Source organism: Saccostrea cucullata, unplaced genomic scaffold (assembly GCF_032062105.1).
Source record: "Saccostrea cucullata isolate Sc308-1 unplaced genomic scaffold, CSIRO_AGI_Scuc_v1 ctg131, whole genome shotgun sequence".
In the NCBI taxonomy this organism is placed as follows: domain Eukaryota; kingdom Metazoa; phylum Mollusca; class Bivalvia; order Ostreida; family Ostreidae; genus Saccostrea; species Saccostrea cuccullata.
Genome location: NW_026930457.1, coordinates 329,178 through 356,912, shown reverse-complemented (window position 1 = coordinate 356,912; position 27,735 = coordinate 329,178). Strand labels below are relative to the sequence as shown.

Here is a 27,735-nt window from a genome sequence, read left to right as displayed (position 1 = left end):
TCTTCTCATTCTCCGTATCGGTTTCCTTCTTCCTGATCTATCCTTCTCGTGTGGGTTTCCTGATTGGACGAGGCTTGGCCTGATTTCCAGATCCCACACTGAATGAAGGGGTTCCAAAGTTAGGCTGTGGGATGGCCCCTCCACTTGGGGTTCCAAATGAGGAATTACCTCCCCCTGCTGAAAACACAAGATTAAAAAATTTATATCGTTGACACTCAGAATTATTAAATGTTAACTAGTATCAAAAGCACATCAAATGTGTGTTTGGATAAATTATAATACATTTTTCAATTTCTGGTATTATCTGGTAAACATATCATTCTGTATGGTTTCATTTCCAGAAATTCCCCAGTGGGGAAACCCTAAACATAAAAATGCTTTTTAATTCATTTTACATCATTTTCCGTATCTATTTGAATGGGGATGGGTGTGTGTGTGTGTGTGTGTGTTAGACTAAGTACATACCTCCAAAGTTAAATGCTCCTGGACCTAATGATTGAGAAAAGTCAAATCCTTTGCTTGGATTTGCAGGAGTGGACTGGTTTGGAGTAGCACTGTTATTTTGAGGTGTTCCAAAATTAAAAGTTGAAGATCCTGCTGAACTTTGTGAGTTTTTCAATGGTGTTGCCATGCCAAAGTTAAACCCTGTGCCACTACCATTCATATTAGAAGCTCCAAAGTTTGGTGAACTGGCAGATTTGGTGAATCCTGGGGCACCTGTTGACTGCCCAAAAGCAGGAGGATTTTGAGGCTGTCCAAAAGCAGGGCCTGGTTGCTGTCCAAAACTTGGCTGCTGCTGTCCAAATGTAGTCTGTTGGGTGGAAGGTGTCTGTCCAAATGCAAAAGATGACTGCGGAGCTGTTTGCTGTCCAAACCCTGACCCAGACTGAGTGTTTGGATTCTGCTGTCCAAAGCTGAAGGATGGCTGAGTGGATGACTGTCCAAAACCAGGATTACTTGCACTTTGTCCAAAACCAGAGGTTCCCTGTGCAGCTTGCCCAAATCCAGAGGTTGTTTGAGATCCTGCTGGTTGTCCAAACACTGCTTGTGTGTTGCTGGATTGTCCAAAAGTACTGTTCGAAGTATTGCTTCCAAATGCTGGAGGCTGGGATTGAGAAGTCTGACCAGGTGGCTGAAATTGTCCAAAAACAGAACTAGACTGGGGAGCAGATGGCTGCCCAAATACACTGCTGGAAGCTGTGGTGGTCTGTCCAAATGCAAATGTTGAACTTGATTGAGACCCAGCTGGCTGTTGTCCAAATGAGCTGGATGAAGTTGTCGAGTTCTGAGTAACGGCTCCAAAGGCAAAGGTTGGCTTTGGTAGGTCTGATCTTGATGTATTAGTAGCACCAAATAGCCCTGCTGCTGTAGTAGATGTATTACTTTTGCCAAAATTAAAACCTCCAGCTGTAGAATTTGAACCACCTCCAAAGTTAAATCCACCACTTGCTGAGGAAGTTGTAGATGAAACATTTTGTCCTCCAAATGAAAACACCCCTGCAGCTATAGATGTTGAAGGTGTGGGAGCTTGATTCTGAGTCCCAAAGTTAAAACCTCCTGTAGCAGTAGGTACACTTGTAGGATTGGCTGTTACTGTACCAAAATTAAAACCTCCAGTAGCAGATGTAGTAGAAGCTCCAGCATTAACACCCACTGATGGAGCAGAATTACCTCCAAAGACAAATGTGCCTGAGGTTGTGGTAGCAGCAACAGTCCCCTTCCCTGCTTCAAAATTAAAGGCACCTAGAGGATTTGCTTGGGTAGCAGGTGTAGCTTTGAAATTAAACCCTCCGGGGGCAGATGCAGTCACTGTATTGGTAGCTGCTGGACTATTAAAAGAAACTCCTCCAGCAGTTGTCGCTGTTGATAGGGCCATAGTCTGACTTCCAAAGCTAAAACCATTTGACAATGAAGAAGCAGTAGTAGTGGTTCCACCAAAAGTAAAACCTCCTGTTGTTGATGCGGTTGTTGTTACACTGCTTACTGGTGATACTACACTTGAATTTTGACCTCCAAAGCTAAATCCTCCAACACTTGATGTAGTGGTCGGTGTAACTGTTGCTGAAGCACCGGAACTTTGGGTTCCAAAGCTAAATCCTGATGGTGCAACCATGGTGGGCAATGCAGATACAGCACTGGTAGTTGCTAAAACCTTCTCACCAGTTTTAAAAGTTCCCGGACCACTGGATGATGTCACAAGTGCATTTGTCTGTCCACCAAATACAGGAGGCAGAGCTGTCGTGGTAGAGCTTGGTCCACTAGAGAGTATTCCTGATATATTGGTTGAAGCTGGAATAGAGGTTGGGGAGACAGCTGCTGTGGCTAGTGATTGTCCAAACTGAAAACCTGCAATATAAATATTCAACCGTTTTACCACTCAACAATAAAGACTAATTTTTTTCTTAGTTTGCCAGAGAATCACAATTTTTTTTACAACTTTAAAAGTATTACCTGTCACAGAGCTAGTTTTTGTTGTGGATGAAGCTGCTGTTGGTAAACTGAAGGGAGCAGCACTGGCTATAGCTCCTGAGGCACTAGTAACTGTGGTTGTACTACTAGACAGACTGGCCATGGCACTAGACTTGTCAACTCCACCAACTCCACTTGGAGAACCACCAAATGAGAATCCAGTTGTCACCAAAGGTTTGCTGGCTGGTGAGACAGAGCTAGAAGATGTGGTGGTATTAACAGAGAACAGAGTTGGAGAGGCTTTAGATGAAGCTGTTGTACTAGAAACTGGTAAAGAGCTGGTCACAGAAATAGGTGTGGTGGATCCCAGAGTTACAGGGGTGGAGATGTTAACCAATGGAGAAATAGTTGACGTTAAGGCTGGAGCTGCAGCTGTTGAGACATTACTGGAGCTAGTAGTCTCTATAAATGATAAAATTAAAAGAAAAACCCAAGTTAAAGAAAATTGTGAAAAATATAAAACGTATTATGCAGCATCACAACAAAATCAAATGATTTTTTTGTGGGAACTGTTTATCACCTGCTGCCGTAACTTCTTTCTCGGGTTCTCCTATCTCGGCCATCATCTCCTGTACTCTCTTTTCCTCTTCTTCTCTGTCCTTGTCATAATCTTCTATCTTAGCTATTACATTAGCTTGTGGAACCTGTTAGTAAGTCAATTTTATTGTAAACTGGAATTTTGTTCATTACAGTCAACATAAGCTCTATAGAGCTCTTAAACTGACTGTTAAGTCTAACTCAAATAGCAATCAATAATTACATTTATACTGATAAAATTATTTTGATCTGAATTTATGTTTAGGTTTAATACATGCTCCATGACATAACACTTGTATTTAGAGACACATCAGTGGGTGATGTTTGAGTGTTACATGCATATGATGCAGTAGCTGCAATAATGTAGCCCTCTCCGATTTATTTTATCTGATGTTTTCTGGAGAGGGCTACAATTCCACAGCATCTCTGTAATGGTGCAAAAATATTTTTTTAAATACTGACAACTGCAGATAGAAAAAGTAGTTTTTACATTCAACTTACTTCTAATAAGACGAGATTTTTATTCACTGTCGACAACATAGCCCGTTAAACGCGAAAACCATGTAAAATAAATCTTGTGTTGATCTTCCACAGCCATGACAGTTCAACGCGTGACGTACCGAGACTTGCGCTTGAAATTTAGAATAACTAAATAAAGCAGGTGTCGGTGTTTATAAAAAAAATGTGATGAATAGTATCACTAAACATCGATAAATAAAATCATACCATGTGTCATTTTATCGTAAAAAGCTCTATTTAGGCTTAAAATAAGGTTATTCCAAAGAAATCCGCTCCCTATAGATCTTTAATCTCATTGGCTGTCCCAAAATAAAATCTGTCAAGGTCAGTAAACATGGCGGATAAAGAAGAAGGTATGGTTTCCATACAAATTTTGCCCTGTGATTTTCTAAAAAATGAAACTGGTGTAAAAGTTGAAAACTCATGCTTTTTAAATAATTGAAATCAATGCAGAAAAATCAGACAGGTCATTTTTCTCACATGTGGTTTTAAATGCTAATTATGACGTCATAAAGATGTGCATTTTCCCGTATTTTCTTAAAAAGTTGCAGAAGACACCAATTTTCAATGGAATTTTCTTTCAGATAACATGGTCCACAGGCATCGTCCACAAAGATCTTGAGATATGTGATTTGTTATTGAATTTTGCACAAAATATCAAAAAATTAACGTGGGCGATGGCTGTGGACACTGTTTTCTAAAGGAAAATCACCCTTGAAATGTTCAATTTTGAGGCTTTTTCTGTTGAAAATAGATAAATGCTTCACATTAATGACGTCATATTTGCAGAATGGTAAACCTTCATGCCATATTTTTTCCTGATTTATGAGAGTCATTTATTTAACTAATATTTAAGCCAGTTTCAAAACTTTTTGATGTCATTACATTTTTAGGGCGCAATAAAGCTAAAACCAAACCTTCTTCTTTAAGCTGTGATGTTGACATACACGAAAAATAACTGATATATGGATTGTTCTGTATATTTTTGGACTGATTTATGTCTTGGATAACTACATTTTTGGAGTCAAGGTAAGAAATGTTAATAAAATAGCCATTTGCTGACAATTTGAGCCGAAATCCGTACGGGAGCGAATGGTTTCCGCAGCTGCACCATTACGGAGATCCTAAGGAGTTGTAGCCCTCTCCCAGAAAAAAAAAAAAAAAAAAAAAAGGAGAGGGCTACATTATTGAAGCTAAAGATGCAGAGCCACAGGAAGTTATAAATGCAGATTTACTTACATTTTCATATGTTTTATTTAGGCCTGCATATAGGGACATGTCTCTTTTTCTGGCCGATACTTTGTCTGATAAAGCTACTCGTTTGGGTGTTCTAACAGACTTGTGTGTCTACAAGAAACAGAGAAAAATAACTATAAGATTTAAAGCATTCTCTCAATCAAGTGAGCAATGGGTTATGATAAATATCGTGAAATTCACAAAAACATTAATTTCAACAATTGTTGTTTGTTTTTTTGTTGGTAAATACCCCCGATTGTCCAAGAAACTCTGCAACTGATGTTTCCAAATCTGACAGCTGACTCTTTGAAGCATCTTCTGTCTTCTGAGATTTTGTGACAGGTGTATCTTTGTTTTCTGGCAACAGGACAGTTTCCATACTGTAAAACAAATACTAATCAGGTAAACAATCATCTACACAGAATTTTAAAATTAGTTCATCTTGTCATTGTATATAAACTTGAACTAGACTAATAACTTTTGTACTAGGCCAGCAAAATCTAACTAAATATTTCAAAACAGACTATAATCTGAATGCCGAATATTATTGTAAATTCGCAGCCTCGGTTGACGATGGTTTTTTGGGGTTAAAATTTTTGTTACACTCAACTACATGCAATCTTTATTACAGTGAACCTTGCGCACATAAATTCTGCGAGTCAACATTTTTTGAACTATCACTTGTCATCAAGCAATTTTGACTGTTGCTATGCTGGAAGGCGTGGCTTCATTATTTAGCGGGTAATTGTGTTTTTTAACAAATGTTTCTCGACGAATCAGATTAAACCCATTTACATGAAAGTATAATATCATAAAATACGTTTTTTTTTTTTTCTTTTGTAAAGTGTGTGTTTTTACAAAGGTTTCAAAATAAAGGCAAGTGAATGAAGTAGATGTAGATAATTGTAAATTGAAGCTTAATTTAACAAGCTCAAACACAATTGATGCCTAACAATTAGGGATGGCAATTTGTAACTGGTTAATCGATTAATCCATCAGAACAATGCTAATTGGTTAGAGAATCTGTAATCGGTTAGTCTACAAAATAAAATATATGTAAATTTGAGCGCAGTTTCCTTAAAATCCCCCCTTTTTATTTTTTAAAGAAAGGAAAGCAATGCATAGATTTTTATTTAGTGTTTTTACACATCTTATAAGAATATTTGGATGTAATTATAGTTCTCCAGACTGAGATCGCAGGGTAATTGGTCAATACGTAAAGTGTTAATTACTGTATTTATAACATCATGCCATTACCCAAATAGTCCTGTGTTTTTTTTTAATGTTATTAAAACCGCTAAGCACTTTTACTTATAGTATGTCTATCTTTTGCCATTATCTATTAAATTATTTTATTATGAAGAACCTTGTAAATTGTAAATAAAGTGCGAGTTCAGACATAGACTAGTTCTGATTATGGTGACAATACAGAATTAACTTCTTTATCATCTGTGTTGGAAATTTATCCCTGTCTGATTCCTCAAGCAAGATTCAAGGTTTTCTTAATTTTTCTTGTCTATTGAAATTGAAATAAAATATGTATACTCTTATGTTCATAAAATTCCCCAATCAAAATAATAAACAGAACGTAACTTCTAAATGTCTTTTTTAGCCTTTTTGTGAATATGAAAAGAAAATGCCAAATGTATATCTTGATACGACTAACCAGTTAATCGGTTGAAAGATTTTGCGCTTAACCGATTCGCAATTCTGCAATCAATTGCCATCCCTATTAGCAATTTAACATGTTCACATGCTATTTCCTTGTAGCTCAGAAGATTAAGCACAAAACAGTCAAAACACATGCTACGTATCAGGTGATGTGATGAGATTATTCATAGTTTAGGCCATAATGAAAATATTCCTAGATTCACATCCCCGCCCGCCCCGATTTTATACCCCTGCCTCAATTTTTTTTTATTTCTGTTTTTCCTCGTCTTAATTCTGATTGGGATCGGTATTCATCTACCATTCTACTTTTGTTTTAAATCCCGCGAAAGTTGACATGATTTTGACAGCTGAAAAGATGGGAATTGCTGTAATACATGCGTATATATTTTAAACAAGGGTCATTGAAAAAGATTGGTGATGATGTGAAGTACGAGATAATTGAACCTTTAGGCCATAATAAATAAATTGCTAGATTCTCATCCGAATTTTTTTAAAAATCGAAGCGGGCGGGCGGCTTTTATTTTATATTTTTTACAGCAGATTTTTTATCGACCTGGTCAATCGGTGTAATTTTATCTACAATACCCGAATAAAAGTCACAGTAAAAGATCAATTATCTCTTACTTCACATCATCACCAATCTTTTTCAACCAAAAGTAGAATGGTAGATGAATACCGATCCCGATCAGAATTAAGACGAAGAAAAACAGAAATAAAACCAGAAGTCTCTGTCGAGACTGAAGCTCTACTGGTTTGAACTTCCTATTTTTAGTAACCACGGCAACACCGTTCATCGAAATCAAAAACCGATGCACAGAATTATGTATCTTAGTGTATTCTACTTGTGTGCCAAGTTATACTGAAATCAGACCAAAACTGTAGGAGGAGTAGCATTTTGAAACAATTTTACAGAAATTTCTATTTTTAGTAACCACGGCAACACCGTTCATCGAAATCAAAAACCAATAGACTGAATTATGTAACTTAGTGTATTCTACTTGTGTTCCAAGTTATACTGAAATCAGACCAAAACTGTAGGAGGAGTAGCATTTTGAAACAATTTCATAGAAATTTCTATTTTTAGTAACCAAGGCAACACCGTTCATTGAAATCAAAAACCGATACACAGAATTATGTATCTTAGTGTATTCTACTTGTTTGCCAACTTATACTGAAATCAGATCAAAACTGTAGGAGGAGTAGCATTTTGAAAGAATTTCACAGAAATTTCTATTTTTAGTAACCATGGCAACACCGTTCATCGATATCAAAAACTGATATACAGAATTATGTATCTTAATGTAGTCTACTTGTGTGCCAAGTTATACTGAAATCAGACCAAAACTGTAGGAGGAGTAGCATTTTGAAAGAATTTCACAGAAATTTCTATTTTTAGTAACCACGGCAACACCGTTCATCGAAATCAAAAACCGATACACAGAATTATGTATCTTAGTGTAGTTTACTTGTGTGCCAAGTTATATTGAAATTAGACCAAAACTGTAGGAGGAGTAGCATTTTGAAAAATTGTTTACAGACAGACGGACAGCTAGACAGACAGACGGACAGACGGACGGACGCATTACTATCGCATAAGCTCTTCTGGTCTCTGACCAGTAGAGCTAAAAAATCGAGGCGGGGGTAAAAAATTGGGGCAGGCGTGGATGAGAATCTAGGAATATTTTTATTATGGCCTTATTATGACTTTTATTTGGTTATTGTAGATAAAATTACACCGATTGACCAGGTCAATAAAAAATCTGCAAATTTGAAAAAATAAAAAATATAAAATAAAAGCCGCCCACCCGCCTCGATTTTTAAAAAAATTCGGATGAGAATCTAGCAATTTATTTATTATGGCCTTAATACCTGAAGTTGAAAAACATTTGTGAATTCCACAAGTCTGAATACTAGCTTACAATACAGGGAAAACATGTTAAAAGGAACACTTTCCCCTTTTCAAACCATAAATGCATGTTTGTCTGTTTATCTCCTTCTAATATTTTATATAAACTAGAACTGTCCAATAGGGACAAATACCCCCGTTGGATTTTTCAGAGAAGGTGCCAATTCACAAATACTTTAAAGATCTAGAGGTGTTCACATTTTTCTTACAAAAATTTGCAGTGAAAAATATAATTGCTCTCTTAATGAATGAAACAAAGGTGCAACCAAATAAAACATCAATACTAATACATTGTAATTCCATTGTAACATATTGGAATTATATGTCATGACACTCTTCAAACTGATTGTTGAAAAAAAAAAACATACAAAATCAAATTAATCTTGATAACTTTATATTAAATTCATTTTGAAAATAAAGAGCTGGTCATCCAGTAATGAAGTGCTTTGACCGACAATAAATTACAATTAAGAGAATTAGAGAAGAGAGATCTTTAATTCTTGTGCCAGCAGCCAAATTCCCAGAAGATAACACATGCTTGAAAAGAGATGTCTTAACACCTTCCTACACCAAACTCATTAATTTATCTTTAAATGGATCCATGTCCAGTCATTATTCCTAAGAGACAAATGAACTGACATTATCTTCTGTGCAATGTAAAAACTGTTTTTAACACTTGATGATGTGTCTTTCTTTTTTTTTAGTTTTAATGAGTAGTTTTAAGCTGTAGTTCACATTTTTGTACAGATATTCTAGATTCTATGTCTCAAACCTTACACATGATCCCAAAATGAACATGTCAATTAAATTTTTAAAAAACCCTTAAAATGCAGAAAAATGAACAAATAAAGTTGAAAATTCCAGGTGCACACCTTCAGATGGTCAATAATAAGTGTACAAATTTTCAGAAAAATACTTGCAATAGTTTCTGAGAAATGATCTGTACAAGACCACAAAATAACAAGAGGCCCACAGGCCTTATAGGTCACCTGAGCATTATGCAACAACTTTCCAGTTACAGTGTATTGAATTTGATTCATGTTTTAAGCCAGATGCTATATGGCATTCACAATTTTGAAAAGGCACCATTGATCATCATAACAATAAATAAACTTAGCAGTTGCTTAGCTTGGTTACTGAATACCCATACGCAGGGTAGGGGAACAAAAATGCACTCCAACTAATCAGTAATATTCATCAATAATCAGTAGTGCCCCTAACACTCTGACATAAACCCCTGACCCTAGGTTGCACAAATTTTTAAAAGGCACCCTTAAAATTGCCTATCAAAAAGTAAATAAATGTTTTATAAATACAAAGGACCAGATTTCAAACAATTAATTCATTTTCAGTATATAAGTAGAGCCCCCCCCCCCCCCTTGACCCTGGGGCCTTGAAATTCACAATTCTGCAAGATTAGGGCCCTGCTCATCATAACTATATAGGTAGTTCATCTGCTTCATACCCAGAGACAGAGAAGAAAATTTTCAAAGATTTAATGTATTTTCACTATATAATCAATAGAGCCCCACCCTAACACCAGAACCCCAGACCCTGGGGCAATGAAATTCATAATTTTAGAAGAGGCATTCTTGCTCATCATAACTATGCACTCACTTAGTTTATTTAGTACCTAGGAGCAGAGAAGAAGATTTTCAAAGAATTCATGTATTTTCACTTTATAATCAATAGAGCCCCCCCCCCCCCCCCACCAGAACCATTGACCCTGGGGCCATAAAATTCACAATGTTGGTAGAGGCACTCTTGCTCATCATAACTATGCACGTAGTTAGTCTATTTAATACTTAGGAGCAGAGAAGAAGAGTTTCAAAGAATTCATGTATTTTCACTATATAATCAAGAGAGCCCCCCCCCCCCCAACACCAGAACCCTTGATGATAGGGCCATAAAATTCACAATCTTGGTTGAGGAACACTTGCTTATCATAACTATGTACTTAGTTAGTTTATTTAATACCTAGGAGCAGAGAAGAAGATTTTCAAAGAATTCATGTATTTTCACTTTATAAAGAATAAGGCCCCCCCCCACCAGAACCATTGATGCTGGGGCCATAAAATTCACAATTTTTGTAGAGGCACTCTTGCTCATCATAACTATGCACTTAGTTAGTTTATTTAATACCTAGGAGCAGAGAAGAAGATTTTAAAAGAATTCATGTAATTTCACTATATAATCAATAGAGCCCCCCCAACACCAGAACCCTTGACCCTGGGGCCATAAAATTCACAATTTTGGTAGAGGCACTCTTGCTCATCATAACTATTTACTTACTTGGTTTATTTAATACCCAGGGGCAGAGAAGAAGATTTTCAAAGAAATCATGTATTTTTACTATACAATCAATAGAGCCCCACCCTAACACCAGAACCCCTGACCCTGGGGCCATAAAATTCACAATGTTGGTAGAGGCACTCTTGCTCATCATAACTATGTACTTAGTTGGTTTATTTAATACCCAGGAGCAGAGAAGAAGATTTTCAAAGAAATAATGCATTTTCACTATATACTTAATATTTAGCCCCGCCCTAGCACTAGAACCCCTGACCCCAGGGCCATGAATTTCATAATTTTGGTAGAGGACTCAATGCTGATTACAATCATGCAAATAGTTTGACTGCTTGATGTCCAGGAGTAAAGAAGAAGATTTTTAAAGATTGCATTAATTTTAGTGGTTTTGGTCCCACCCCTCAGGCCCCAGGGGGGCAGGGATCATGAAATTCACAATTTTTGTTCCCCTTCACCCATAGATGCTTTGTGCCAAATTTGGTTGAAATTGGTTCAGTGGTTGCAGAGAAGAAGCTGAAAATGTTCAAATGTTAACACACGACACACGAAAGCGGATAGCAATAGGTCACCTGAGTTTACTCAGGTGACCTAATAAAAATGAAAAAAAAAAAATCAACTGTAAAATTCAAAATAATAATACAATTGAGATGAAAATACCAAGTGCACGCCTTCATATGGTGAATAATATGTGTACAAATTTGCAGACAAATACTTCCAATAGTTTCTGAGTAATGGTCCAGACAAAATCTCGTCTGTAGACAGACGGACATGGTGATTCCAATATACCCCCCCCCCCCCAAACTTCCTTTGCTGGGGGTTTAACAAATGTATGACTAACATTAGACAGAAAAACATGCACTGACACATATTAATTTAAAAACATAGGTAATCAGAGATTACAGAGCTCACCTCAACGAATGTTGTCTTTAAATAAGGCAAAGTCACATAATTAACCAACAAAAAGTGTACATTCCAAAAATGAAAATATTCATGCAATTTTGGTCTGATACTTTGAAATAGACCTATAATATAAAAAATTCAAACTAGTTCTTCATGAAAATGTAATTAAAATCCAGCATCTGAAGCAAATTTGAGAGTTTTCATCCCTTGATGCATCATTTGTGCAAGTTTGGTTTATACAATGTTATATATAAGCCTTATAGCTTTTTGGTAATAGACCTGCACCCATAACTTTTACCTGGTCCATTATCTGAAAAATGTATGTTGAATTCAGCATCCGAAGCAAGTCCATTAGTGTGCATCGTAAGATATATCATCCATGCAAGTTTGGTCATTAAAGAACTCATAGTTACTTGGAAATGAATAATGCACCAAAAACTTTAACCTGTTCACTCAACCAGAAAACGTAGGTCAGATTCAGCATCTGAAGCAAGCCTGGTAGTATGCATCCTTAGACATATCATCCATGCAAGTTAAGTCATTATAGGGCTCATAGTATATTAGAAATGAGACCTGCACCAAAAACTTTAACCTGTTTACTCAACCGGAAAACGTAGCTCAGATTCAGCATCCGAAGCAAGCCTGGTAGTATGCATCCTTAGATGTATCATCCATGCAAGTTTGGTCAACATAGGCTTATAGTTACTTGGAAATGAATAATGCACCAAAAACTTTAACATGTTCGCTCAACCAGAAAATGTAGGTCAGATTCAGCATCTGAAGCAAGCCTGGTAGTATGCATCCTTAGACATATCATCCATGCAAGTTAAGTCATTATAGGGCTCATAGTATATTAGAAATGAGACCTGCACCAAAAACTTTAACCTGTTTACTCAACCGGAAAACGTAGCTCAGATTCAGCATCCGAAGCAAGCCTGGTAGTATGCATCCTTAGATGTATCATCCATGCAAGTTTGGACAACATAGGGCTTATAGTTACTTGGAAATAAACCTGCACCAAAAACTTTAACAAGTTCACTCAACCAGAAAATGTAGGTCAGATTCAGCATCTGAAGCAAGCCTGGTAGTATGCATCCTTAGATGTATCATCCATGCAAGTTTGGTCAACATAGGGCTTATAGTTACTTGGAAATGAAATATGCACCAAAAACTTTAACCTGTTCACTCAACCGGAAAATGTAGGTCAGATTCAGCATCCGAAGCAAGCCCGGTAGTGTGCATCCTCAGATGTATCATCCATGCAAGTTTGGTCAACATAGGGCTTATAATTCCTTGGAAATGAGACCTACACCAAAAAGTGCACCAAAAATGTTAACCTGCTCCAAAAACATTAACCTGGTCATTCCTCTGCTGAAATTGCAGCATCTGAAACTTTGACTGGTACAATGAAACACACTAGAAGCATCTTCCATGCATGTCTAATCAATATAGGACATAGAAGTACTTAAAAAGAAAACTGCTCCAAAAAACTTAACCTGGGACGCCGACACCGACACCGACGCAGACGCCGACACCGAGGGTATTACATAAGCTCCCCCAACTTCGTTGAGGTGAGCTAAAAAAGGGGGGTGTCCTTGATCTCACATGGAGTTTCAAGAAATCCTAATAACCCAACTACAGTGGTCTATGAAACTGGATGAACATTTTGTGATTACAAACTCATGTACATGTAACTATGACCTATGAAAAGTAAATCTGATGTTGCCTTTCCTGCAATTTAAAAAGATATCCATTAAACAAGAGGCCAATACCCCAATATGTATTTTTTCAAGGATCCCACATATTTCCCTATTACCCCTCTAAGTGTCTACATAACGAATTTATCCTGTCGAAGATTTCTGAATAAAGTTCACACCTTTTCAGAGTTAGCAAACCATTCCATAACAATTGTTTACATTGTGACGTCGTTTAATGTTTATATGACGTTAGCTATTCGGCGTGCTCAACTGAATATATGATCTGTGCAGTATGGCACGTGGAGGGGAGCATACTGATTTGATGTGTGGTGGGTAGGTCACATGGAGGGGGCACATTAGTAATATGAGGTGGGTAGACAGCATAATATCATTTCATGCAGTATTCTTCTCGACCAATGAAATTTCACGATTTTTATCAGAGGCAGGATAATAGGGATTATACAGTAAGTATTATTTTTTTTATTTTTCCTATATTTCTATGTAAAACTTTGATCACCCACTATGGGCCCACCTAACCCCAGAGGTTATGATTTGTACAAATTCGAATTTACATTGTGTCAGAAAGTTTTCACACAAGTTTCATCTTTTCTACCCCAGTGGTTCTTGAGAAGAGATTTTTATATTTACACACACCCATTTTTCACTACTGTAAAACGAGAAAATTTGGCGCATACGTATTTTAGCGCAAACGCAGATGGGAATACATTGGCGCAAATAAATTTTAGCGCTTGCACTTGTCATTGAATTATATGAATGTCAATATTTTTTATCCACGCCCGTATTTGACTTTTTGGTTAGTCAAACACAGAATCACAATAGCACTCCCGTATATAAGTAAACATTCGTCAACTTAACCGTAGTGTTGCAATTACATGGACGTGGCACAATGTTAAATTTTATTTTAAATAAAAGAAATGGAGTATTTACGCATTTTATTCATATTCAAACAAGGCATGCATCGAATGAAAGTTACTTGGATAAACGGATATCATAATCAGGTATTGTCTGCAAGCTCAATCGCCATGCTTGATTGCATTGTTTACCTCGAGGCGATAGATGATTGACATGCCGAGAAGCCAAACTTTTAAGGTTCTAATGATAATTATCGGGTAACAACTAACAATAATTTCATTAAATTATAATTTGGCAGAACTTTCTCGATCGATCCTACCATGTTCACTCTAGTACGTATATAAAATTCATTACGTAATTGCGCATTCCGGTTTATATGAACTTATTTGAAAGCTTTGAACACAAACACAAAAAATATTTAGAAATCGTTAGCGCACAATAAATTTTAACGTTATGGGGATCTTGCTCCAAAGGCGCTAAAATTAGCAGTGCACCAAATATTCTCGTTTTACAGTATTTCTTGGTGATCTCCTCTTGGAAGAGGGTGTGACCCTTCAATAGAATAAAAAATTTGAATTCCAATCACCCAACAAAAGTCTGTGCCAGTTTTGGTTAAAATCTGCCCAGCGGTTCTTGAGAAGAACAAAAAATGTGAAAACTTTACCACGATGACAGACAACGGACAAATTTATGATCAGACAAGCTTACTTGAGCTTTCGGTTCAGGTGAGCTAAAAATGCTCTGTGCACGTACTGAAATATTTTCCCACCATATTCAATGAGTCAGAGCTGCAGGAATAATTTTTTTTTAATTTTCAGCAGATTTGTGATATTCAGAGAAACTAAAGAAACATGGTGAACAATTAACATGTTAAAATTACAGAAATAAAACATACATGTTGCATTACAACTACTCAGAAAAGGTCCAATAATCTCATAATTTTTCTACATTTATAAACTTGTAATTTCCAAGTCCACAAATCTAAATGTTAAAAAGTTACCAAAATTCCTCTATACTTATCCCACACAATTTACAGTTCATGCACTAAAAATAAGTAAATACATGTATGACGTTTTCAGTGCCCTCAATTCAATAACTGACATTTCACTGAATTCAAAATTTCTGTATCTGGATGAACAAATCTGGTTCGAGCCAGTGGTAGAGACAGACTAATTATCACCAAATGTAAGAATCTTACTGAAGACTTAATATTGCTAAATGGAATTTCCTATTCTAAAGGATTGGTCGGAGGTCTTTATCCTAGACTGTTAATTAAATTAGCTAATTATTTACTCAGGTTTAAGTTCATTAGCAACTTTTCTAAATTATCCAGGAAACTGTCTATCTTTAATCAATTGTTTATGAACAAACAGAAATTGATACGTACTATTTTTTTAACTAGATTTTTCAATTTCTTTTTGCAAGTACTGTACGACTGCACTAAATACCATAATAAATGAAGAAGTCATGGGCAATTACTGCATAAATCGAATATGGCTATGGACAATTAGACACAACTTCTCATAAAAATTATTAGCCAGACACTTGGTTGAAAGAGCAATGATGATAAATATGAAACTACACTACATAACAAAAATATCAGAAACTTGTAGCATTTACTCCTCTTCTTGGGAGGATTCCAGAAAACCAGAGTCCTGAAAGCCACATCAGTGAATTTTCCATTTCAAAGCATTCTCATGCTCTCGACCTACATACAGGTACATGTCATTTTCAAAGAAGAGCAGGACACAAACTCAATTGTATAATGTTTATCATAAGTAGCATATTAATCTAAGATGAGCTTTCTCGTCTAAACATTAAAGCTTGAACACATTCAGAAGTTTCTTTTGCAGATCTAAATTTCACTACCTCTCTGCCAACCTACCTCTGTAAAGATGGCTTCTTGGTGACAGGTGAATTCTGGCCTGATCTGTCTTCTACCAAAGCAGAGTTTTCTTTGGAATCATTTTTCCTTTTCATTGCAGCCTGCAGACAATTATTATATTTAATCTCCAACAGAGCAGTCTTTTTTTTCTCTTTTGAATCAATAAATACAGTCATGTAGCTTTTGAAAAATGAGGAAGTTTCAAATTTTTTCTATATATATGTATTTTTTTTTTTAATTTTATCAGATTCTTAAAAGAAATAATTTTTAACAATGTGAATATCACAGTGTCAAACATAATCCATCAAAAAAGAAGCATCTATTATATTATCACAATGCAGAACAATCCTGCAGAAATTATAACAAGAGGTGCAATGGCCAAGACTCTCAACTGAGTCACTGCTGCTAGCTCATTTCAATAGTTTTATTTTTTTCATTTTAAATTTCCCCCAATATTCAAATGAAAAACTTTTAATTGATAATGTGGCCCCATCTTACCCCTATATATTAATGTGAATAAACTAAATCTATATTACCTAATAGGAATAGTTCCATATTTCAAGCATGAATAGCTTGGGGCTTTGTTAACCTTTTGAAAATGATTTTTGAGAAAGGGTCAATTTTGAAAGATTTCTGCTTTCTATTTACGTACTCCTATTTATTACATTTTTACCCGTGAAATACTGTAATTTATTCATTGAATAAAAAATGATATCCTGTCACAGTGTGAAAGGATATCAAAATGATATCCTGTCACAGTGTGACGAATATCAAAAGTGCGGGAAAACTCTCGATTTCCTTTCTTGTAACGAAAATTGTTGTAAAAATATCTTCCTTGACCATATATAAGATAGATGGAAATAAATAAACCATTCTGACAGCGAATTAAACTGTTAAATTACCAAAAATATGTTGTCAAATTCATGTTTACAGTGTTTTCACCTCACTTAGCTATGACGTCTCAACCGCTCAACTATGACGTCACGAGTCCATGAATGTATTACAAAAGAGACAGAGGCAAAGGAAAAATCAAAGAATTTTTGTTAAAAATGTAATAAACAGAAAATTCAATGTTTTGTAGTTGAATATGGAATTTATTTCACGAGTGAGACAGGATTTTTTGATATTTTCACTCGTGCTTCGCACTCGTGAAAATATCAAAAATCCTGTCCCACTCGTGAAATAAATTCCATATTCAACTACAAAACATTGAATATCCTCTATGTATAGCTTTGATCCCCATAGTTGCCCAATCCTACCTTCAGGGGGTCAAAATTTGAACTTGAATTTACACTGACTGAGGATGCTTCCATGTAAATATGACTAACCCTGTCTTTCTGTTCCAGAAAAGAAGATTTTTAAAGATTTTTATTTATACATGTATTCATTTTATAAAATTTTGATCACCTTATGTAATCAAAAGAGCCCCGTCCTAACACCAGAACCCACCCTGGGGCCATGAAATTCACAATTTTGGAAAAGACACTCTTCCTCTTTATAACTATACATCAAATTTATTTGTTTAATAATTAATAATTAGGAATAATGAATTTTCATTATATAATCTATATTGCCCCATCCTAGCACAAGAACCCCTAACCCTGGAGCAATGAATTTCACAATTTGGTACCGTAGAAGACTAAATAAGACTAAATGCTAATTAAATTCATGCCAATAGTTTGACTGCTTGATGTCCAGGAGTAAAGAAAAAGATTTATAAAGATTATTGCATTAATTTTAGTGTTTTTTTTCCCCATCCCTTAACTCTTTTTCCCTTAGACCTTTCCCTCCTTTACCCCTTAATGACGACTTTTGACGCCTAGCCCCCAACCCTTAATGACGACTTTTGACGCACGTGTATTTCATTGTTGATTTGACTTGAAATTACCGCTTGTTTACAAATTATCAGAGCACAGGTGGCCACCTGCAGGTTAACAATAGATGATTGCATCATACTACAGTTAGAAATCAAGTGATTTACCTGTGTAAACAAACAATAGAATCTTGGAAAGTCCCACCAAAATTCAAAATGGCGGACTGTTACATACGATGTTTTTTGAGCATATAACTCAGTAAATACGCAATATTTTCTCATCCAGTAAAGCATTACATGAAATTCAAGCAGTAAACTACCTATTTTTTGAAAGGTTTGAAAATTATAATGATCTGTATGTGTAATATATGTCAACATAAGTTACGAAAATTTTGTGAAGTTTGGGACCACGCAGTGCCGATTTCGTTACCTGTTTCTCACAAATTCAAAAGATACCTTCCATTTTACACATATTCATAAATATAAAGGTGTAGAAAATAATTATTTTAACAGAATTGGATCATTAAAGTATCCAAAAACGTTCAGAAATCAAGTTTTAGGACGCAAGTCTGAAAACTTGTCGGCGAGATTGACATTGAAGATGCACTACAATTTATTGATTTCTGAGTTATTAAACTTATAAAATTGATAATAAATAATAATTTAACCATCAATAATATCATCACACATGGTTTTTATTATTTTTACAGACAACTTTTGCTTATTAAAGCCGTTTTACATGTTGAAAATATCTATTTTTCTATTTACACCTGTTTCACCTGAATTATTTTTAAACAGAAAATTCTGATCGAAATTATGTAAAAAGATTTGAAAAATTTAATTTATTACGAATCTAATGATATATAATACATAGTATAAATGAAATATATTGACCCTTATTAGTTCAGTTTTAAACTGCACTCCAATTCATCTAAAACGCTTTAGGGGCAGCCAGGCAAACACTCTAAGGATATGGCCAGTGCGTCAAATCGTGGCATTAAGGGGTAAAGAGTTAAGCATCCACGGAGGGAGGGAATGTGAAATTCACAATTTTTCTTCTCCTTCAACCATAGATGCTATATGCCAAAATTGGTTGAAACTGGTTGAGGAGTTGCAAAGGAGAAGCTGAAAATGTTTAAATGTCAACACACTTCAAGACGAAAATGGGTAGAATAGGTCACCTGAGTTTACTCAGGTGATCTAAAAATGGGGATTGACAGAATGTTAAATGGACAGTGATTACTTAAAGAAGTCCTAACATTGTTTTCACAAGCTACAAATTTTAAACAATTACCTTGACCAAAATGGCCCATACCTGTCTCTCTTTAATCCTTCGCATGGAACTGAGTGAACTAGCAATAGAATTATACTGAGCTTCTCGACGAGGTCGCTTCTGGCTGTTTTCTCGTTCACTATCCTCCCAGTCTGTCTCTGATAGATTGGTCATATTCAGAGTGCGTTTGAGGGTGGGGGTCTTCAGACGAGGAATAGTGTAGCCTTGGGTGGAGAGGTCAGGAAGATTGTCCGGCAGGGAGGGGAGAGAAGAGGTGGAGGCATTAGACTGCTGGCTTTCTTGTCTCCTACAAAATAAACAAGAGGACCATTGACCACAACACTCACCTGAGCAACACTGGTTCTTCTTTTTCTCAGAAAATTTTAAAGAGATGTTTTTCTTCTCGTTTTCCCATGAAAAATACTGAGCCCATATTGTATCCCAACCCCATTCCTTAGGTATGAGGGTTGTTCGATATGTATTGTGTATTGTACCATAGCGCGATAACGCCTTGCACGATTTCGTCGATATTTATGCGCCTGGATAACTCTATTTAATACCTTGCCAATAGTATAAACACGAGCCTTCATCTACACATGGTTATAAAATAATCGTCATTTCAATAGAGCCAGTCGTTGACCACTGTTGTAAAAATAGTTGGGAAAAGGTTGAGAATATTGAAGAAATTAGAGCTTATATAAAAGTTCGCACAAAACTCGGTAATTCGGTAAAGCAGATTTTTACTGAATTGGGGAAGTTTATGCAGAGCTGTGGAAAACTTTTTCAGATAGCCAGTCATTCGGACTGGCGAGAAGACAAAATATGTCGGTCCGAAGTGATTTTTGCCGGTCCGAAATAGTAAGTTGCAAAATTAAAAAGAAAAGCATACCATTATTTTCTTAATTACACTTTACTTAATAATAACATTCAGTCTCCATTTCCAAGTCCTCCTCCGTTTTCGTTTTTTGCATTTATTACAATACTAGATTTCATCACTTTTGGGCAGGTGTCAATGATAATTCTGCATAGTAAACGTAATATTTTTTAAAACATTAATGCATTTGCGAATTAGATTTTACCTCGAAAATGAGTCTAATAAATTCTGTGATTAAATTAAGATACCACCATCATGAAATCGATGGAAAAAAAAACGAAATCTGGGACGGTCGGGAACGGCGGAGGTACTAGGTATACTGCTTTACTTAACTGTGTTTGAATTTTTTCTTTAGAAATGTTTTACATACCCAGGTATTTAGCCTGCCTTCATCTTTTTTTATGTTTTCTACCTAATTCTGTCCTATTTGTAAATTTAAAAGGTCACGCGAGACAATATTGGTTTCGCTTTCATTTCCTATAGATCTAGCCTCGATCTCGTGCAAAGAAAAAGTATTGCGCAATCGTATATAAGGTACAATAATTAAGCTGGGAAGTGCGCCTATGATAGGCCTGAATTAAAAATGAAAAAACAAAAACCTTTAATAAAGAAAGAGGTCGGTCATTTGGACCGACATCGATAGCATTTTTACCGGTCACGGGCATTTTTTGCCGGTCTTGCCGGCATGACCGGCAGTTTTCCACAGCTCTGTTTATGGGTCTGATAGGGTATCTTATGAGACAGTTCGTAGGTGGAGACAGAAATTTCTGACTGGCACAGAGTCCGTCAAAGATGCAGCAAAATCGGGTCGACCTGTGACTGTATCAGGCAAGACAAATGTCTCAAAAGTCAAGGAAATAATTGAAAGTGATGGCAGGTACACGATTCGTGATATTGCCAAAGCTGTTGGCACATTGCTATCGCGGGTGCATTTCATTTTGAAGTGTATTTTGAAAGTACGAAAGATTTCTGCCAGATGGATACCCCATATATTGACAGATGACCAAAAAAAGGTACGAATACAAACCGCTAAGCGACTACTAAATATGTTTCGAAACTTCAATCAAAGACATTTTGCAAACATAGTTACTGGTGACGAAACATGGGTTCACTATTTCGAACCAGTAAGAAAAGTTGGAAACAAATTATGGCTAACCAAACACGGTAGAAGGCCTGTAGTTGCCAAAAGGACAATGAGCACAAAGAAGGTTCTTTATTGCATATATATTCTTCTCTTGTGATGGTTTAGCCGCACAAATTCCGGTGCCGAAGGACAATTTGTTACAGGTCGGTATTACTGAGATGTTGTACTGAAAAAGCTCAAGAAATATTATCAGAAACGACGTCCTGTGTCGGGATTTAGGCATGTTCGCCTTCTTCATAATAATGCTCCATCACAAACATCTGAGCTTGTGGAGCAATTTTTGAAGTCTGAGAAGGTTACCGTCTTGCCACACCCACCATACTCTCCGGATCTAGCACCATGCGACTTTTTCCTTTTTCCAAAACTTAAAAAGTTCTTATCTGGTCGTCGATACAAGTCCCGACAGGCCCTTGGCTCACCCGTCAGTCAGTGCCTCAGAGGTATACCTAAATCGGCTTACCGTGACGCATTTCAGAAATGGATTCAGAGATTAAAATTGTATATTTCAAATCATGGAGAATACTTTGAAGGGATGTAATGTCCATTTGACTATTTGAATCGAATGCTTTTGAGATATTGTACAATACACAATACATATCGAACAACCCTCGCATCATGACTTAATCAAACTTGAATTCATGCATCATAAAAGTCCTTCGATATCAAAATGGGTGTAAAATAAATTCAAGATCTTCAAATTTGAGAGCATTCAGTGAAAAATGTCAGTAATGAAATGACTTCTATAAACCTACAATATAAGTCTACCAGTTCACAGATTTTAGTTCAAGTTTCTTTACATGTTTAGATATATATTTATATATGCCTTGTAAATGGAACATAAAATATACTGTAAACGTATTATATTTGACTGTGTATTCTTTTTAGCGTTTTTGGCGGAAAGAAATATCCGCTAATTCAAGTACACCACTAAATGTCTCACATATATATCTATAAAGAAGAACATTAAGATATGTGCTAAATCAAATCCACACTAACTTGTTCAAAATCTAATTTGCACCAAATATCGTACACCCTAAATATAATACATTTACAGTATATAGTTATTAGCCTTGAAAAGTCTCCCTAGAATTTTTAACAAGAGGCCCATGGGCCACATCGCTCACCTGAGTAACTTGGGTGATGCAGATCTTTTTAAAAGATTTGTTCTATATATATTTCTATGTAAAACTTGGGATTCCCCATTGTGACCCCGCCCTACCCCCGAGGGTCATAATTTTAACTATTTAATATCTACACTACCCAAGGATGCTCCCACATAAGTTTCAGCTTTCCTGGCCAAGTGGTTCTTGAGAAGAAGATTTTCAAAGATTTGTTCTATATATTTCTATGTAAAACTTGGATTCCCTGTTGTGGCCCCGCCCTATCCCCGGGGGTCATGATTTTTACAATTTAATATCTACACTACCCAAGGATGCTTCCACATAAGTTTCAGCTTTTCTAGTCCAGTGGTTCTTGAAAAGAAGATTTTTAAAGATTTGTTCTATATATTTCTATGTAAAACTTGGATTCCCTATTGTGGCCCTGCCCTACCCTCGGGGGTCATAATTTTTACAGTTTAATATCAACACTACCCCAGGATGCTTCCACATAAATTTCAGCTTTCCTGGCCCAGTGGTTCTTGAGAAGAAGATTTTTAAAGATTTGTTCTATATATTTCTATGTAAAACTTGGATTCCCTATTGTGGCCCCGCCCTACCCCCGGGGGTCATGATTTTAACAATTTAATATTTACACTACCAAAGGATGCTCCCACATATGTTTCAGCTCTCCTGGCCCAGTGGTTCTTGAGAAGAAGATTTTTAAAGATTTGTTCTATATATTTCTATGTAAAACTTGGATTCCCCATTGTGGCCCCGCCCTACCCCCGGGGGTCATGATTTGAACAATTTAATATCTACACTACCCAAGGATGATCCCACATAAGTTTCAGCTTTCCTGGCCCAGTGGTTCTTGAGAAGAAGATTTTTAAAGATTTGTTCTATATATTTCTACGTAAAACTTGGATTCCCTATTGTGGCCCCGCCCTATCCCCGGGGGTCATGATTTGAACAATTTAGAATCTGCACTACCCAAGCATGCTTCCATTTAAGTTTCAGCTTTTCTGGCCCAGTGGTTCTTGAGAAGAAGATTTTTAAAGATTTGGTCTATATATTTCTATGTAAAACTTGGATTCCCTATTGTGGCCCCACCCTACCCCCGGGGGTCATGATTTTAACAATTTAATATCTACACTACCCCAGAATGCTTCCACATAAATTTCAGCTTTTCTGGCCCAGTGGTTCTTGAGAAGAAGATTTTTTAATGACCCCACCCTATTTTCGTATTTTCTTGATTATCTCCCCTTGGAAGGGGTCTTGGCCCTTGATTTTAACAATTTAAATTCCCCTTAACCCAAGAATGCTTTGTACCAAGTTTGGTTAAAATTGGCCCAGTGGTTCTTGAGAAGAAGTTGAAAATGTGAAAAGTTTACAGACGGACGGACGGACGGACAGACAGACGGACGGACGGACGGACGGACGACGGACACCGGGTGATCAGAAAAGCTCACTTGAGCTTTCAGCTCAGGTGAGCTAAAAACTTCTCTCATTTTGTCTGCTGGAGAGAAATGACATTTCAACTTATGGATATGGGTTCATCTCAGGGCAATTTTTAAGGTCAGACGAGACGTTCCTCAACATCTGTTTTGTATATTTTCATAATGTATGAAAAATATTCAAAATCTTAATAACATTCTAATTTCTAAACCAGTTTCTAAACGTTTTTTTAAAAATCCAAACACTTAAAAATTTGAATTTGGAAAATTAAAAGGATTATATAAGGAAAACTATCCCTGGTATCTTGCAGAAATGCCTGGTAAGGTACCTCAATTTTTTGTGAGTAAACATGTTTAAGGTGCAATACTTCAATGACAAAATCTTTGAAAAATTTATCTATTATTGAGGAACGTCTCGTCTGTCCTTAAATACTTTTTTAAATGTTTCACAAATGCACAAATGCTATAAGTTTCCCTATAATTAGAAAATTCTTCAATATGGAGGTTTTGTCATCATAAACTTTGGGTTTAAGTTTGAACTGCAACTCTCTTAAATTCCAACTTCATACCTTCGCTTTGCCATTTGCCCCTGAACATCCGATATGGTGACATCCATTCCCTCCATGGTTCTTTTCCTACTAAAATTTTATTTGAAAAATAAATGATTGAAATACATCTACTCAAGCAAAAACTTAAGTTAACACAAACTGTTAAACAACAAAGTTAAATGATCATCAACAATGTAGTTCAAGGTTTACTTGGGTCCTTTTTATGAATTTCTGAAAAATCAAAGCTGCACAGTTTCATTTAAAAATGCATTAAATATCAGTACCATCCTTTTTGATTGCATTTATATTGAAACTAATGTAATTTTCAATAAGTCTATACATTAATTAGAAATGGGAAACAGTCAATAAATTAATAAAGAACTTCATGTTTACCTTAACAAAACTGCATATAATGCATATTAATTTACTTAAGTACCTATATTCTACATTAGATACTAGTACTACACTTTTATCATATAATGTTGTGTATTTTGATCCTATAAAAAATGGTTGTCAGGGGTGTGCAACTGCCATAGCCCGACGCCTCTGACTACCAATTTTACAGGTCTGGCTATCGTAAATCTACACTGCGTTAGCCTGTCGGGCTAGTAAATCTAAAATGAAAGTAAACATATATTTACGTCGACTGAATTGATGTAAAAAATTAACTTTTGTAAAATCAAAATTTTCATTTATTTTAACTTACATGTATATGTATTGCATTGCTATCGCCAATTGTATCAGTGACAATTATACAGTCCATAAAAATAGGGAGAAGTACGTGACAATTACAAAGCTCAAACTATTATTTGTTTTATTTATTGCAACTTAAATGTTTTTTAACCTTTTCATGTATTTATGTATTTTCTTCGGTAATTAAATGGGCCAGTGACTGGCAACATTCGGCTACTGCCACTAGCCCGACCGGCTAGTAACTAATTTTTGTAATTGCACACCCCTGGTTGTAAAGCTTATTCAAATTGAATTATTAGAGAATAACTTACAACCTGGGGTGAAAAATCAAGTTACAATTGTCAAAAAATTATGCACTTCATACGTGAGTGACTTTACTTCATCCGATTAAGTTTTTAATGATTGAGGCAATACTGTAAACCAATTATTATATGCGTCATTTTTTATTCGCGACTGACCGCTAGAGAACTAATCCGCGACGATTTATTTCCGCGATCAAGTGGTCATATTTTTTTTTATTTCCACAAGTATTTTTTTGTATCAAATCAAAAATTTATATCCGCCCATAAACTAGGTAAAATGCTACCGTGAGTACTGCTTACGCATTATCATTCAAGACATTCTGTGCATTGCGTCCATTTAAAATCTTATATCCGCACCTAAAGTAGGTAAAATGTTGCCAGGAGTATACTTCTTACGCATTATTCACGAAGCTCGAATGAAAATCGGGGAAAAAATCGAGGAGATTAAAGTTGATTTCAAACTCTCAAGTGTAAAAGTACCTCATGCAAATTGGGTAATTGACGCTTTATAAGATCTACATAGCCAAAGGGCAATTATTACAAATGGTTGGGACAGAGCAGGGCTGGCCATAATTAGTCGTAATTAACCTAACTCGTCTGTGACAATAATAACACAATCTGAAATAATTATTGACATTTTAATAATTTTTAGACAAATAGTTTTAGACTTGCCATTCCTTTAGATATTTTTTCTGAATGTTTGTAATATCAAATTTCAACTGCTTCTAGAACACTAAAGTTCTTCCGTAATTACTTATTGAACCGTCGGGATCGGTATTCAAAAAAAGGGCAAATAACTCCGATCATAACATGGAAAAATGAACAACTGGTTCGCGACGATAAATATCCGCGAGCAGAGGTTACTCGCAGAACTCGCGGATATTTATCGAAAGCGTATAATACTTGGTTTACAGTAACTAATGTGACATTGGACAACACTTTGCATCTTACCTTTTCTCTTTTAAGGCAGATAATACTGCTTGTGTGTTAGGTGTAGTCTTTACATTTTCATTTTTCACTTGGAATAATCTGAAATATGTGTCATAATCAGTTTAATACCACTGCTTTATACTTGCAAGAACTATGTGGAAAAATTGAACTTCACATTTCAATGCAAACAGAGAGTGTGTAACAAATAACTTTTTATAAGATTAATATATCTGCTAAAACAGGAACACTTTTGACCTTGTGTTATTAATTCTTCTTGAATCAGGAGGAGCAATCTTCACAGTGTTTGGACTTTTCCCTATCGTTCTGGAGCTTGGAGAAAACACGGGTCGTTCTCGTCTTCCCAGTCTGACTGCAGGTAAAAAGCCAGCCATTGGCCTCTCTGGATAGGCTGCTGCAACTTCTGGAGTTTTTGTAAGAGGGCTGAAAGGAACATAAAATTATGATCTAACCTTTTAAAATTTTTGCTAGAAAATCAGCTTGAATTGAATTGGTAAAAATCCCAAAAGTTTTCTTTTTTATCAATTGTTGAAATTTCTTGATGTTGACAGTAAGATTCAATAAATTTTTCAAATATTTATTTACAGTGTATGCATGACACATGTACAATAGTCAATACCTTCTAGATACATTATCGAGACCAAGAGCTTTTCTGACGGTAGGTAGAAAAGGAATGGATGTTAAGCGACTGTCCGTGATCCTTGAATTATTAAAATCAGACCTCCTACCAGCAAACGAATGGTTTCTTGAAACGGCATTGCGACTTCGAATTCTGTTCTCCAGTGGCGGTGAATTTGAACCAAATTTCCATGGCGATCTAACAGTTGATTTGCTCACTTTTGATTTATCTTGGAATGACCTGTTTAAAAACATGTTTAAAAAACCACCATTTGTTACTGCTAATCTTTCCTTTTCGCCACCAGGACCTTTTTGCTTCTTTTGCTTTCTCTTATCCGCGCGAATCCAACCACTCGACGACCATCTTTCGAACAATACACTCGCACATAAAATGGATATCGATGTAAAAATAAAAGTTCTAAAAGCCACCAAATTGATGAAAACTACAATTAAAAGGAATGGTATGATTAAAACCACTCTAAAATCAAACATTATTTTCAGACGTATTTCATTTTCACGCGGTTTCGTCGAGATTAAATTCTGATATCCGGTATAACTGTTTCGAGAAATATCGAACCCGACTTTATTATAATTTATGGCCCCAGCTGGCATTTGAACAAATATAAACTGCACTGCCAGAGGATGCTTTGATTCTCCATAGATTTGCTGTTCTTGAGAAAAGGAATTTTAAAATATTTTCCTATAGACTATAGGCCCCTCTCTATATATTTTAATTTATTCATTTTGACAATTTTACACAACATGTGGCGCAAGTAATATACATGGTATATAAACAAATATATAGTCACATGAAATTTCTCTAATATTAAATGAACCACGTATGAAGTTACAAATATTTTTATATTGATATAACATCTGCTGGATTAAAATTTCCTAAGATTTACACGTATTGTTAAAAAGTGTACAATATTCACTTCGAAGTTGTTTATAAAACTCTGAGGACATGT

The 27,735-nt window shown here is 35.8% G+C and overlaps 1 protein-coding gene across 1 annotated transcript; it reads right to left on the bottom strand.

The window, feature by feature from the left end:
- Window positions 1–37: 37 nt before the first annotated feature.
- On the bottom strand, window positions 38–27,305 carry LOC134228659 (nuclear pore complex protein Nup214-like). Its single transcript, XM_062710336.1, has 12 exons — window positions 26,769–27,305; window positions 26,387–26,572; window positions 26,153–26,230; window positions 24,228–24,296; window positions 19,129–19,393; window positions 16,001–16,101; window positions 5,012–5,141; window positions 4,765–4,872; window positions 2,990–3,113; window positions 2,452–2,871; window positions 466–2,346; window positions 38–177 (listed from the first exon to the last, which is right to left on the bottom strand). Exons 1-12 carry the CDS (start codon window positions 27,257–27,259, stop codon window positions 38–40), a joined length of 3,993 nt encoding a protein of 1,330 aa, XP_062566320.1. The 5' UTR covers window positions 27,260–27,305.
- Between the last annotated feature and the right edge of the window lie 430 nt (window positions 27,306–27,735).

Excerpts from the sequence above, each read along its gene's own strand:
- LOC134228659 (XM_062710336.1), bottom strand. The coding sequence starts at position 27,259 with ATGTTTGATTTTAGAGTGGTTTTAATCATACCATTCCTTTTAATTGTA. Across the intron at positions 4,873-5,011 it reads AGTTTCTTGGACAATCGGGG|ACACACAAGTCTGTTAGAAC; the intron begins GTATTTACCAAC and ends TGTTTCTTGTAG. Across the intron at positions 3,114-4,764 it reads TAAATAAAACATATGAAAAT|GTTCCACAAGCTAATGTAAT; the intron begins GTAAGTAAATCT and ends ACTTACTAACAG.